The sequence below is a fragment of the Macrotis lagotis genome, chromosome 1 (assembly GCF_037893015.1).
Source record: "Macrotis lagotis isolate mMagLag1 chromosome 1, bilby.v1.9.chrom.fasta, whole genome shotgun sequence".
NCBI classification, from domain to species: Eukaryota; Metazoa; Chordata; class Mammalia; order Peramelemorphia; family Peramelidae; genus Macrotis; species Macrotis lagotis.
Genome location: NC_133658.1, coordinates 160,292,937 through 160,308,198, shown reverse-complemented (window position 1 = coordinate 160,308,198; position 15,262 = coordinate 160,292,937). Strand labels below are relative to the sequence as shown.

Genomic DNA, 15,262 nt, shown 5'->3' with positions numbered 1-15,262 from the left:
AGAAGAGGATTTAGGATGAGGGAGATGTGCCAATATTGGGCAGCCAGAATTAGGCAGCTAGAATTAGATACTGGTCCTGCAATTTCATTAGTAAAGGGAACTCTCTGGCAGCTGTTGGTGGTACCCAGGTAGAAGTCAGATCTTAAGCCCAGTGGGACTTACTATGTGGTCACCTGAGAATATGGATGAGCCAAAAGGTGCTTCTAGGTTAATAGGAAGAGAAACAAGACACAAAGGAGCAGATCACTCTGTTATCTTGAATCACAAGAAAGGGAGGTAGGACACAGAGTAGGACCATAAGCTTCTGCATTCTGGAACCCAGGTAGAGGGAACTGGACCTGGAGTCAGGAATACCTGAGTTCAAATCTGACCTCAGACACTTGTTGTAAAACCATTAGCAAGTCACTTAATGCTGCCTCAGTTTCATCATCTATAAAATGAGTAGAGAAAGATATGGTGAACCACTCCAGTAACTGCCAGGAAAATACCAAATGGAGTAGAGAATTAGACATTAGCATCCTGTTATCTCATCTAGGTGTAAGGACAGTTATTAAAAGAGTAAATAAGGAAGTCAGGAATAAAGTAATGAGGATCATCCTTCAATAAATTTTTTATTGATACTATTTGTCTTTAAAACAGCCATTTCAAGCCTGCCTATTTCCAGAGTGGGCCCTTGCAGAAAAAAAAAAGCTTAAGTTAAAACATCAGACATAAAGAGAGCATCTAGCAAAGTATAAAATATACTTATCAAGCAGTCCTCCTAGCTCTGTCATGAGGAAGGAGATATGTTTCAGAAGACCCAGGGAGAACCAAAGAGTCTATAGAGCAAAATTGTACACAAATTCAGGTACAATTTAGAGACTAGGAAGGAACCTGTCAATTTCATAAGTAATATAAAGGAATTGTTTTATAGCAAGCAAAAGAAAACTCAAGGTTAAAATTTCACTGTACAAATTTATTCATTATTAATTTACAAAAAAAAATGAAACATTAACAGCTTTTCATTAAAACCTTTATACATATGTGAACAAGAAAAATGTTGGCAAGATAAAACTAAACCTTAAATTTTCATATCTACAAGGGATTTCATAAAATAGATCATCTTGTAATAAAATATAATCTTTGCCTCTCTTTCTATACACATATTTTTCTATATACAAATATATATTATATACTTCAATGATCACTTAACTAGTCAACATCCTTTGGCACTTTGGGACTAGACCATTTACTTGGTGAAAGACAAAACATCTCAAAGAATAAATCCACTGTAGAGCATTCTTAAATAGAACCATACCATTCCCCTCAAGTCTGTCTGCCTTTCCTTTCACATCAGAACCTCAGAATCTTCTGAGGAATCATCTGCATACAACAACTGATCCTGTAATGTATTATGCATGGGCAGAGTGCTGGACTGTGACCACGTTGCCCCATTCCTCAAAGCTTTGTCCTCCAATAAAACTGTGTTCATTTGTTCAGGAGTCACAGATGTGGGAGCAGTCAAAGGAAGAGTTTCCCATTCTTCATTTAATCCATTCAAGATGTATCGTTCTTCATTGGGATGATTCTCATGTACTTCTACTGTTACCACACTAGAGTCAGACTTGGCAGCACAAGAGGCCATGATATAATTAGGATCAATGTCCATGTCCATCTCAGTGAACATAGGGTCTTCTGCCATTCCTTCATAATCCTCCAACTGTCGTGTATTGATATAAATTATATCTGCTTTTTCCTGGCCATCAAGCAAACTCTCCAAGAGCTTTTCTAGTCTGAGTTTTAACTCTGAGAAGGTAGGACGGTCCAAGGGATTAACTCTCCAGCAAGCACACATTATTTCATACCTACGAGGTTAAAGAAAAATAAGACTTATTAGTACTAGGATGACCATACAAACTAACCCCAATATGCTTTTTAAATATTTAAACAACTTTTAAAGTCAAGTAGTAATTAATATTCACATGTATTATGTCACATCATATATAAATATAAATGCAAAATTATTACAGTGCAATATACATTCTCTGCATGATCCAAAATAATTGTTGGTTCCAAAAAAACTCCTTTAAAATTCATCAATTAAAACCCCAATATTCTTTTTTTTTTTAGGTTTTTGCAAGGCAAATGGGGTTAAGTGGCTTGCCCAAGGCCACACAGCTAAATAATTATTAAGTGTCTGAGATGGTATTGGAACCCAGGTACTCCTGACTCCAGGGCTGGTGCTTTATCCACTGCGCCACCTAGCTGCTCCCCCACCCCAAATATTCTTTTGATGTCCCTGACTTTCCAGACTGTATTTTTTTTTGTCATACTATTCCCTCCAATCTCCCTCTGTTGAAATTCTATTCATTCTTGCAAGTCCTCTTGAAGAAGCTAAATGGTATGGTGGGTAGAAAACTTGTCTTTAGTCCAGAAAGACCTGGGTTCAAACCCCAACTCTTACACATCTTGGCTATGTGATCCCAGGCAAGTCAGTGAACCTCTTAATGCTCTAGGAAATCCTCTAAGGCCTTTAAGTTGTTGCTAAGATGTCAACCTGAAATTCAGAGAGTTCCCTATACTAATGAAATTGCAGGACCAGGACCAGTCTCCAATTCTATCTTATCCTTTAAGATACATCTCATTCATTAAATCTTTCTTCATATCTCATCACTGGATATGATGTCTCCTCTTCTTTGAACCTCCAGAATACTGTGGTTTTATCTCTTTTCTAGCACTTATCACTGAGTTGTCTTATATAGTTATTTTTGTGCTTCTCTTACCTCTCCCTCCTACAGTGTAAGTTTTTTTTCACAGCATAGACTCTTATCTTATTCATCTTTGTATCCATTGTATTCATCTAATAGTATATTATAGTGCTTTGCATTTTATAGGAGTGCAAAGATTATGACAAGTTGAACTCAAAACATACACTCACTAAAATCAATTCTCTGGGACGTTATTGTGGCAAGTTAGTGAATTCATTTGTGCTTCACAGCCCATATAATCAGACAAAATATATGTTTCTTTTCTATACAAATGGGGGCTGAGAGTGGGGAGGAGAATGCTACCATAAAGAAGAATCAGAATCAAGTGCTGGCCTCAAGAATTAGGATGAAATAACTGTGGGTTCCATCTACTAGCTGAAAATTATGCCTTCCATGATTTACTGCAGTATTTCCCCCCCCCCAAATTCCAGAAATAAATGATCAGCAAAAAAGGTGGGCTGACCATGTAATAAGTGCAAGAGAAAAAGATGAATAGACAACATATTGTGCTGGTACTTGCAAAGAGAAAGGATGTAGCATATAAGAGGATGTATGAGATAATACAAACAAGATTCAAATAGGATAAATGGTATTGAAGGGCTGTAACCTGCCCCACTGGAAGGGGTACCCCCATCAGGGAGGTAACAAATTCATTGACTTTTATTCATTGTTTACTAGATGCTTTGAGCATTTAGTAAATTAAGTCTAATAGATGTCACTTGACATCCAACATCCACCCAAATCACATATGCATGGGCCTCAGAGATTGGAATTTTCTGGCATTAAACTGTATATTTTTAAAAGTGAGTATTTCAAAATGTTCTCCATTGTATCACACCCACACCTACCACTAACTCTTGCCACTCTAAGTTCAAGTTCTGGCTGACTCTGCTAACCAATTAATAAGCAAACATGTGTGCAGTGTCTACCACGTGCCAAGCACTGCATCTCAATGAAAAAGAAAGAGGCGCAACAAGCCCTGCTCTCAAAGAGCTTACTGTATCATCTGTAATACTTTCCCGACAATAGTAGAAATGTGACATCGAGAACAAAGAGAAGCAGTACTCACAGGTCATCCAAACAATCATCTGGCTGCTTCAATCGGTGACCATGAATCAGATACTCATAGATTTCATGGTTCTGCACCCCAGGATATGGAGTCATTCCTCGAGTGACTATCTCCCACATGGTTACTCCAAAAGCCCACTACAACAAAGCAAAAGCAAATGAGACTGTCATTTCAAGAAAGACTGAATGACTCTTTTCATCAGAAAAGGTCATTTTCCTGTAGGACATGAGAATCATGACTATGTTGATAATTATATCTAAGATGTTATGTTCCCACAACATGGAAATAACATGGTGCTCCTTTCAACCCTCACTAATTTTAATAAAGTCATTCCAGGAAAACTTGCAATGGAAGATACAGAAGTAGTTCAGTCAGAAATGTTTTGTTTACTGCCCTCTTTCAGTGTCATTGTCAACATCCATCTTGTGATTTTCCCAGAAAACTGAAATCATATGGAAATGTTGGAACAGTACTTATTATGTGGACATAGGCATCTTTCTTCTGAAGACTCCAAATAATTTTACTTAGATTAAATTATTCCTTTGTGTAATATTTCTGAGGTAATTATCAGCATTTAATATCATTGTCTTTTTATTTTAAGTGACATATCTGTTTTATTAAATAAATATTAATATTAAAACAGTGATTAGAGTGAAGAAGTTTAGGCCAGATTATAATATAGGAAGGAAGAAATAAATATTAAATGTCTTCTATTTTCAAGGTACTGTACTAAGTGCTTTTACAAATATTATTTCATTATATCATTCCAGCAACACTGAAAATTACACAAATTATTCCCTTTTTACTAGTTTTACAATTATTCCCATTGTACAGCTCTATAGAACCTGAGGCAAACAGAGGTTACAGAACTTGCCCAGACTCACACAAACAGTAAATGTCCAAGATTGAATCTGAACTGTCTCCAGGTCCAGTATTCTATCCAAGTGCCATCTATATAACACTTTTATTACATTTAAATAGTGTTTTAAAGTCTGACGATTGTTTTTCATCTGTTTTCTTATTTGATCCTCACAACAGCCCTGAGTCTCAGAAAAAGCAGGTGACTTGCCCAGGGACAAACAGCAAGCTTCAGAGGCAGCATCTTTTTAACTCTTGAGTTCTTGGTTTTATGCCATGCTGCCTTCTTTTCCTATGAATTAAAAGGGCTAATGGTATTTTTTTTTATTTTTGCAAGGTAAATGGGGTTAAGTGACTTGCCTAAGGCCACACAGCTAGGTAATTATTAAGGTTTTGAGGTGGGAGTTGAACTCAGGTACACCTGACTACAGGGCTGGTGCTCTGTCCACTGCACCACCTAGCCGCCCCGATAGTTAATGGTATTATGAAGGAAAGATCAAAGATAAAAGATAAAAAAGATAAAAAAAATAAAAGCACATTCTCAAGGCTTTAATTACTTGAAATAGTAAAAAGAGTCTGCTTGAGATTTCTTTTTTTTATACTTATTGTTATTATCATTTTGTTTGTTCTTTCTGTATTTCATACATACCACATCACTTTTGCTTGTGTAGACACGATCTGCCAGGCTTTCTATGGCAATCCACTTTACAGGCATCTTGGCTATACGACCTTGGCGGTAATAATCACCACTGTAAATTTTCTTAGAGAGACCAAAATCAGCTACACACACAGTCATATCATCCCGCAACCTAGGGACAGAAACAGCAACAGTCTCAAAATACTTACTCATTTGTGTAACTTAAAGATGATAAATGATGAAGAGAGGGGTGTGAAGGACCTAGTTCTATGACTATTTACAAATATTGTTTGAGGATAGGTTGGGCTGAGCCCTGCATTCCTTTCTAAGTCTTGGATAAAGCAATTCTGGAAAAGTCAGCTCTTATACAAATCTTAACCTGCACTGTTTACTTTCTGAAATACAAAACATCAATTTTCCCCTGCATATTGATTTTTCCCCCCTTCCAATATCTTTTAAAGTGAAATGAATCATTTCCTTTCCTTTTGTTACAGAAAAATCATAAAGAAGTATGAAGAGTTTAAGATGAAGAAGGCACTGGAATTCTTACATGCAATTTCGGGCAGCTAGATCTCGATGAAGAAAATTCCTGTTGCTCAGATATTCCATTCCCAATGCAATATCTACCATGAATTTTAGAAGGGTCGTCAGGGGTACATGCTGAGGGAAGAAGAAAAAAAGAACTAAGAAATATCCTAACTTTTTAATCATTAAAAAACAAGCAAAAATAAAAAATTAAAACCCCCACTCTCACCAAGAATTTTCATAGTTCTACCTAAATCAAGGTATGTGCCTCTGTTTTTTTTTTAAATAGTACAATAGGTAAAGGGATAGACTGTGTATTTCCATACTACTGGTGTTATAAACAAGATTTCCAAAGAAAAACAAAACAAAAAGCTCAAGTTGTCTTTGTTTAAAAAAAAACTCAAAATGTTTTCATGTTATCATTAAGACATAGTAAATAGCTACTTGGTTTTCTCTTCATAAAATAGGAAAACAAAATAGCTTTGTCACTGTGAAATCAAATAGCCAGTAGAAAGAGAATACTGGTAGAATGCATAATGGAATTCATTATTTGTTCAGCTTGAAATTGCCTGACTTCCTAGGAGTCCTATCTGAAGTCTGAAAACCTTATCCACATCACTGTTTCCAGTACCTATATGTGTCTTGAAACCACATGCATTTGTTTTATTTTTGCTTTAAAATGTGTTAAATAATAGATTCTCTCTCCTACCAGAGAGTAAATAGTAAATGTTGCTAATAGCATTAGGAATCCAAGGCAGGGGGGGAGGATGAGTTAAAAAAAATTTAATGTATCCTAATTTTTAAAATAGATTTATTTCTATATTCCTAGTACTACAGCAGACAGTATAAAAACATACAGAAACTTATTTTCAAGTGACTGCTGAATAAAAACACTATCTCCAATTCCTACAGGTCAAACAAATGAACTTTTCTTTTTGATATTTTGATATTAATCCATACTATATTAAACATTTATGAATATTTATAATATATGATTATATATCATTACATTGGATTAATATATTTATAACATATTACATACCTATAAATTCTATATCTCTCTGAGTTTGTGTGTGTGTGTGTGTGTGTGTGTGTGTATGTGGTATGTATGGTATGTGTAAAATGTAAAGAAAAGTTCTATTCTGAAGTCACATTGTGGTCTGGAGTTGATCTTTATTCCTGTCTCAAAGACTAGGCCAGGAGAACACAAACCCTGGCAGATTTTTTGCCACTATGGAAAGATTTCTGAGTACAGTGCCAGAGGCAAACTAGGTCTGCTTTCCAAGGACTGACCTAACTTCATGCAGAGAAAATGATTGCTAACAGGCTAGCTGGTCACTGGATGATAGCAAACCATCAAACATAAATATGCTACAGAATTGAGTAGTTTCCCCAAACATAGCTATCTCCTTTTATGCAGATTCATAAAAGGGTTACTTTTCTTTCAAGTTTCCTCCCCCAGAGTCCTAATGCTATGTTATATAATTCAGTATTTTAGCTGTGCTATAGAAATCACATTAATTAAGGGCTTGGCACACATGAAAATCTAAGGTCTTTTCCAGCTCTAAAATGCTATGATTATCTGTTTCCTTAGAGCTAAATTGCAATAATGATGAAGCTATCATGATGTCTTTATAAAATACACATAAGATTTATGTGATAGAGTTTTTCAGATGCTAATTTAAATAAAACTATCTACTTAGAAATAGAGGACTTACTGAATTACCAATGGCATGACTTGAAGCCAAAATGAAATGAATCCATATAGAAAAACATCCAGCCATCCAAGGGTTAATAACGTGTGGCCTACATACTCCCTGGGGAGCTTAACTTTCCATGACTTTCTTTTCCATGGAACATAAATTTACCAGTACTTTCCTCACAAAGCCAGACTCAGAGTTGAATGATTTTACGTACCAGCCACATATTGTATCCATTATAGCTTGCTTTCAACTCTAATCTATTCATGTACAGTAGAGTAGCAAGGAAACTGCAAGCTAACTAGAAGTAAATGTCTTTTTCATTTTTAGTGGGTACTTTTGGCATTTAATTTCCTAAAGGCTAACTTTGAGGATCAGATGTAAACAATAAGAAAGCTCACATAAAATGTAGTAGGTATACTCTTCGCTGGCTATTTAATATCTTTTATATTTTACTCTTCACTCCTTTACTATATTTTCAGAGTAATCATAAATATAGCATCAAATAATAACATAATAATAATACTTGAGAAACTAAAAACAATGTGTTATGCTAAAAAAGGGATAACAGGAAGAAAGCCTGTGTCTAACAATACTACATTGTGATACCCAAAGACTGCTAAAAAACATAAAGGATTATTTCCAGCAAGATGGAGGGGAGGGACAGAGAAATAAGGATATTTTACCACTGGAGGTAACAAAGCATTCTTATAAAACCACGGATCAGTGCCCTACCACATATTTAGAACTTCAAAAGCCAATGTACTAAATACTAGAGGTTCAAGCTGCAGCAAACCTAGCACAAATGCTAGCTGCAAGGATTTTTCAGTCATTGTCAGTTGTGTTTGATTCTTCATAATTCCATTTTGGATGTGTTTTTTGGTTTGTTTGTTAGTTATGCAGAGATTCTGCATATTTCCTTTTCCAGTTTATTTTGTAGATGAGGAGACTGAGGCAACCTGCCCAGGATCACACAGCTATTAGTGTCTGAAGCCAGATTTGAACTCAGGAAGGAGTCTCTTATTCCACTTTATCCCCTGAACCACCTAATTAACCCTAGCAAAAATTTAGGAAGAATGCTGAAAGAGTCTCAAGGAATAAGAAGGCACGGATGGTTTGCAAACTGTACTGTCAGAGGGATCTGCACATTAATGAAGTTATGAGTTCATTGAAGTTTTGCAAGTTTGATGTATCTGATGCTTGATTCTCTCCACAACCTACATATCCTATATTACTTTGGGATCTCCTATATTACTTTCTAGGATCTCACTCAACTTTGTTGAGCTTGTTGACATTGTCCCAATAAATTGGAAAGGAAAAGGAAGCTTTGAAAATGTTGGTACATGACTTTTCCAAACTTTCTGTTTGGTCATTGGTCTGTAGGGGAAAAAAGATCAATGGTGACACAAGCCATCCTTATTTGTCAACAATGATGTGCTGGCTTGTACTGGCTGGATAGTCAGCTAGAGAATTCCCTTCCAAACTTCCCAGTCTTCTTGCTTTTGGAATATGGGTATACAAGATAAGACAACTATTTAATCATTAATAAATAGGATTTTTCTTATCACTTTCTATGTTAGTCTTATTTTCTAAATCACAAATATGGGGAGAAGCTAAGACAGTGTTGGACTTTTCACATACATTCTCACAAAATTTATCATGTCTAGCACAAGTAGGCATTTAATAAATATTTGTTGATTGATTTACTAGAATGAAGGCTACAAAGCTTACTGATTATCAAAGAATTTTGTAGTAATACAATAAAAACCAGCATATTTTCTACCCTCTCATGCCTTAGGATTATCTGATTCAAATTAATTCTTTCCAATCCAACAATCATAATAAAGTGTCTACTCTGGATGAGGTCCTGTTCTAGGACCTGGGAATATAAAAACAAATTAAAAATTCCTTGATCTAATGGATCTCACATTAACCTATAGGCAACTGGAAAGCACATATTTCAGAGGAAGAGAGTGACACAGGATCAGAGGCTTTAAGGATGGATGGGACTTCTGAGTTTGTCTCCTCTTCATTTTATTGGGATTAAAAATTGAAACCCAGAAAGCTTATGAGTCAACCAAAGTCACTTAAGAAATAATTCATATTTACTTAACAATTTAGAGTCTTTGTTTACAAAAACCCAATGAGTTAGATTTTATAAATCTTATTATTCCTATTTTAGAGCAAAATTAAATTCAGAACTAATAAGTTTCAGAGCTGGGAACTGAAGCATTCAAAAGACATTTATGAAATACCTATTTTATGCTAGTACAATACTAGTGGATAGAGATACAAATATAAAAAAATGAAACAATACCTACATTCAATAACCTGATTCCAAGTTCAATATTCTTTTATAACATTCTTCCTCCTTTAGATGTATACTTTTTCTTTTTTTTTTTTTGGCAAGGCAATGGGGTTAAGTGGCTTGCCCAAGGTCACGCAGCTAGAAAATTATTTAATGTCTGAAGCCGCATTTGAACTCAGCTCCTCCCAACTCCAGGGCCAGTGCTCTATCCACTGTACCACCTAGCTGCCCCACACTTTTTTTAAAATTGATTTAACTAGAATAAGGAATGGCCAGTTATGGATCTCTTTCAACCAGTGCTAATCAGAGAAACTTCTTTGGCATTTACTATCTTAGAAAACTGCCAGGCGCTTTGAGAATTTAAGAAACTCCTGCAGGGCCAGTATAAGTCAGAAACAGGGCCTGAATCCAGGTCATCTTAATTCCAAGGCAGTTTCTCAAACCACTTTGCTACGTTGTCTCACTAGATCTATGTATTAGAATACTTTAGCAGTATGAAGGACCGATTTAAAAAGGGGGAAATGGAAGCAGGAAGATATTTAAGGACATTTAGAAGGCTATTACAGTAATAAAGCTAAGTGATCAGAAAGGCCTAATCTATAGTGATAGCCATGCAAGTGAAGAAGAAAAGTAGGATAACTACTAGACTACAAGACTAGATGAATCAGTAAGGGAGAAAGAGAGTCAAAAACAACCCTGGGGTTTCAAGTCTGGGGAAGTGGAATCTGATGAACCCATTACTATCAATAGGGGGGGGAAGAGTGGATTTGGGGGGATAAGATCAGCTCACTTTGAGACATGCAGGACCTTATGTGGAGAATCTAACAGAATATTGGAAATTTCAATTTGAGCTTAGAGAAGGAACTGGCACTGAATATATTAATTTATTTACTCTTCATTCCTAAAGAGAAGTGCTATTCTTACAAAATCCCAAATCTAGATGGGTTAGAGAACCATAGCCATTGATAGACAGTATTACTTCAACTTAGAAATTTCCTTGTGCTTCCATTATGCATTACTTTCTAGAAGAAATCCACAATGATTTATATTCATAGACTCTGGAGATCTAGTATTATTTCCTTATTTGTCTCAGGTCTTGTGTGATTTCAGGATATAAAATAATTTTTTTGAGGAAATAAAAGAATTATCCCATTATTCCTGATGAGAAGAATCAAGAAAAAAGAAAGGAATGTGGCTTTCCTTGGGAAGATAAAAGATAGGCAAGATTTGACAGTATTAAGTTTACAGTTACTTGCCACTTATTTGGAGGTAGTGAGGTGGTACAGTGGATAGAACTCTGAACACAGAATCAGGAAACTCTAAGTTCAAATCCTAACTCCGACCCTTACTAGCTGTGTGATCCTTGCTAAGTCACTTAGCTACTATTTCTCTCAGTTTTCTCATCTTTAAAATAGGGCTAACACCCACCTCTCCCAGGATTTCTATGAGAATATAATGTGATCATATTTGTGAATTGTTTTACAAATGTTAGAGCCCTTCATAAATCCAGCTATCATAATTATTATAATTATTATTATTGCTACTCCTTATTTTCTACAATGGCTTAACTGAAATTTTGAGTACATAAGACACTGATCTCAAGCTTTACAGAATATTTTCTTAACATCAACAGTTAAATGCAGGGGATAATATTCTTTATGACTACTCACAGGAACCTTCATTATGTTGAAGATGGCTTTTAAGAATGATATCTGGATTTCAAGACATCAGCTTAAAATATAATTATCAGAGATTGTTGGCCAGGAATAGAGAAAAACTGCTTAGGACCCTTGTGGTCGTTAAATGACCAGAGATATGAAAATTACCTTTGGTCCTGTTTCCAATCGTGAGTAAAGCAGATAGGTATGCAAATCACCGTATTTCATGAAGGGTAGAATAACCATTGGCTTTGGAATGCGCTGAGAGCTCATTTCTAAACATACACCTATAATTTTTTTTAAAAAGATGAATTAGTATGATAAAAACCCATCCTTGTTATACAATCACAAAAAAAAAAAAATACTGGAGGAGTAATTGCCTAAGTAAAATCATGTTTCCCTGCTAACAGTTCCACAAAAGGGCTCACAAGACATAAATTCCATTAGTAGAATAGAAAACAGCATACAATTCTTTCATAAAATTTTCAGATTATTTTAATCTCTCACTTGCTCACTAGTATCTCTCTAACTTAATAAATTAAATTGATAAACAATATAGCTATATAGGGCCCCTGGGTATCTTACAGAAAGGTACTATTATTAATTTAATGATAAATGCCCTTTATATAGTGTATTAAATTGCAAAGCAGTTTTTAAGTGTTCTCTCATATTTGTATTCCCAGCATTTAGTATTTAGCTTGGCACATGATAAATGCTTAAAAAGAGTTTGCTGATTTATTGACACTCACATTATTATCCCCATCTTACAGATGAAAGAACTGAGGCTCAGAAGGATAACTTGTTCATGGTCACATAACTAGTAACCATTGGAAGAATCTGATTGAGATCTTCCTGAATCAGCCTTCTATCCACTATGTCACAGTTCTCAACATAAATTAGTATGACAGCTGTGTTCCATACTGGCATGCAGTTTTCAATGATATCTTGATTTCATGTAAACAAAAATTAATGACCAAGTGAAAATCACACCACAAAAACATGACTTGAGTATAAAAGAACATATGGATAGATTGTGTATTATATTGTACCCCTGAAATTTAAATGTTACTTAAAGCAAAGTCATTGTAAAAATATATGCTAATTAGGTTCAGATAAATCATTAATAATAAAAATAAGATGCTGTTTCTGTAGTACTTTACAGCTTATAAGCAGCTTTATATGCATTATTTCAATTTATCCTCCTAGTAACCCAATGAGTTAAATATTATTCTATCGTACAGAGGAAGGAAACTGGAAAATGGACTAGTTAAGGGACTTGCCCAAGATCATGCAGGAAAGAAACTAAAGAGTCAAAATTCAGAATCTGAATTCAGTGCCCTTTTCAACTACATCAACTGTTGTCTTTAATGGGTACCTATTTATAAAAAGCAGCTTTTTAAGCATGACACATTATTTGAAGAGATTTTCAAATGTCAAAATGGAATCAAATATTATTTTAATAGGTGGAACTGGTATTTCCAGTTATAGAAAACATTTTTCTCCATTATTTCTCAGAGTAGCCTAAAGAAGTAGCACAACAACACAGAAAACTGCCTGTGGGGAAGTTCATTGTCCATTCCCAGCTGTTAGCACAGAATCATTTCCTCTTGGAGTGGTGATTCTTATATTTTCCCACCCAAATTTTATCTTTTTATTTTCAGAAAAAAAACCACACTAGACAATTCATTATGTTTTAGTAAAAGAATAAATTGGATATTTTTGCCTCTTGTGAAGTCCAAGTCCACAGAACGAAGAATATACAACTAAATATTTTCAATTGGCCTTTGTATTTAAAGATATCTGTGGAAATTTCCTACTTAAAAGGCTTCAATAGTCACTTATTTACAGTCTGGAAAATTACAAGTTCATAAAAGTAGTAACTGACACAACTCTCAGTGAATTGCTTTGTGTTTTATTTGGGACTAAATTTTAATATAGATCAGCTTCATCCAGTCACCTAGCACAGATCACCTCTACTGGTTTCTCAGTTTGTATGTACTTAGGATATGTAAATTAGTTTTAATACTAAGTTAAGAAATTGTAATTAGGAAGGTAAATATTTTTTAAATTTTATTTATTTAAGGCAATGGGGTTATGTGACTTGCCCAAGGTCATAAAGGTAGGCAATTATAAAGTGTTTGAGGTCACATTTGAACTCAGGTCCTCCTGACTCCAGGGGCGGTATTCTCTCCACTGCACCATCTAGCTGCTCCCATAAGGTAATTTTACAAGAAGAAGAGAATCCCAAAGATTAATGCTATGCATTACTTTAGTTGGAAACAATATGATCCCCTATCCTTTTCCCTCAGCAGGTATGAATTAGATTTGACTATGCTTAGGTAAAGAGGGAGAAACAGCCTACCATGGCTCACAGAACACAGATTTAAACTCAGAAGGCCTGGGACTGAGCTGCAATTTTGACAAACAATAGCCCCATAATTGTGGGCAAATTACTTAGCCTCCTTGAGACTCAGCCAATCATCTATAACATGGAGATAATAACATTCTCTCTGCCTACCTCACAGAGTTGTGAGAAAAGTGCTCGGTAGGTTCCAAAGCAATGTAGAAACATGGACTTTTATAATTCTTTCCATATACATTATTTTGTCCCAATTGTTCTGTTGACAGTATTTTCTTTCCTCTAGATGCTATTTGGGGGAAGGGAATAAATTTAAAAAAAACCTTAATGTAGAGAAACCATGCCCAAGCTGATGATGCAGAACATCAGAGGCAGAATTAGACCAATAAGAAGTGAAATCCCAATCCAGGGTACTCACTTTAGTGCCAATTGTCCTAATCCTATTTGGATATTGACCTGAATGTCCAAATTCCATAACTGGAAAACTATGATCTATATCCCCAGTTGTAGAAAACTAACCTCTAGCAGTATTAGATTAGTCTATTTTCAGTAGGTGATGCTTCTTCAATGTTTCACATAAGAAAACAAACCCGCCAAGTAAGTGGAGTTCAAGACCATTATTACTGTCAGAGTAAGATGCAGCAGGAGAGTAAGTGTGCCATAAGGAGATCTGGTAGATCTGGGATAAGCAAAAGAAAAGAGTGAAACATAGAAACACAAGAGTAATCAAAAGAAAGCAAAGTAAAAAGAACTAGCAGAGAACCAAGAGACAGATCAGAGATCAAAGATGTAGAACTAAGATATATAGAAAAAGATATAGACTACCATATAGATAATGGTAGTCAGGCAGCCTGAAGCAAGAAAAATGAAGTCTGAGGCACTCAGAGAGTGAATGAAGAATTAACTTTAAAGTCATTGGGTCAGGACCCAATGTGCACAATACCAATCAATCAACAAACAATTATTAAACACTTACTATGAATCAGACATTGTGCTAAACACTAGGGGTGCAAAAAGAGGCAGAAGACAGTTCTGTCTCAAAGAGCTCACAGTCTAAAGGGGGAACACACAAATGATTTAATCCCTGTCTTCAAATATCCACAAAGTTAAGCTCAAGAGAAAGTTAGAAGCAGGAAAACCATGATGTTTTCCTAAAATGAAATCCTTCATCTGAGTTTACTTAGAGTGACTCTATTTTGGTAGAATCATCTCTTTTCAGGTCTTATTTCTAACATCTGGACTGCATACCTAGGAGTCTGATGACATTAGGGTGGTCAAAGTCTTTCATGCATGCTGCTTCACTGAGAAATTCTTCTATCTCACTCTGAGAAAAGTTGTCCACTGAAAAAAGAGTTGAAAAAAAATCAGAGATCAAAATTATTTTACTTAGTTATAGGGTAG

General features: G+C 35.3%; 1 protein-coding gene across 1 annotated transcript in view; it reads right to left on the bottom strand.

The window, feature by feature from the left end:
* Positions 1–600: 600 nt before the first annotated feature.
* The window catches only part of MERTK (MER proto-oncogene, tyrosine kinase), a 118,095-nt gene continuing 103,433 nt past the window's right edge, over positions 601–15,262 (bottom strand). The window contains exons 14-19 of the mRNA XM_074209278.1: positions 15,110–15,202; positions 11,671–11,789; positions 5,862–5,971; positions 5,324–5,483; positions 3,817–3,953; positions 601–1,844 (exon numbers count right to left, since the gene is read on the bottom strand). Of these exons, the coding sequence (XP_074065379.1) occupies positions 1,328–1,844; positions 3,817–3,953; positions 5,324–5,483; positions 5,862–5,971; positions 11,671–11,789; positions 15,110–15,202 (1,136 nt within the window). The 3' untranslated portion in view covers positions 601–1,327. The remainder of the gene's footprint in view (positions 1,845–3,816; positions 3,954–5,323; positions 5,484–5,861; positions 5,972–11,670; positions 11,790–15,109; positions 15,203–15,262) is intronic.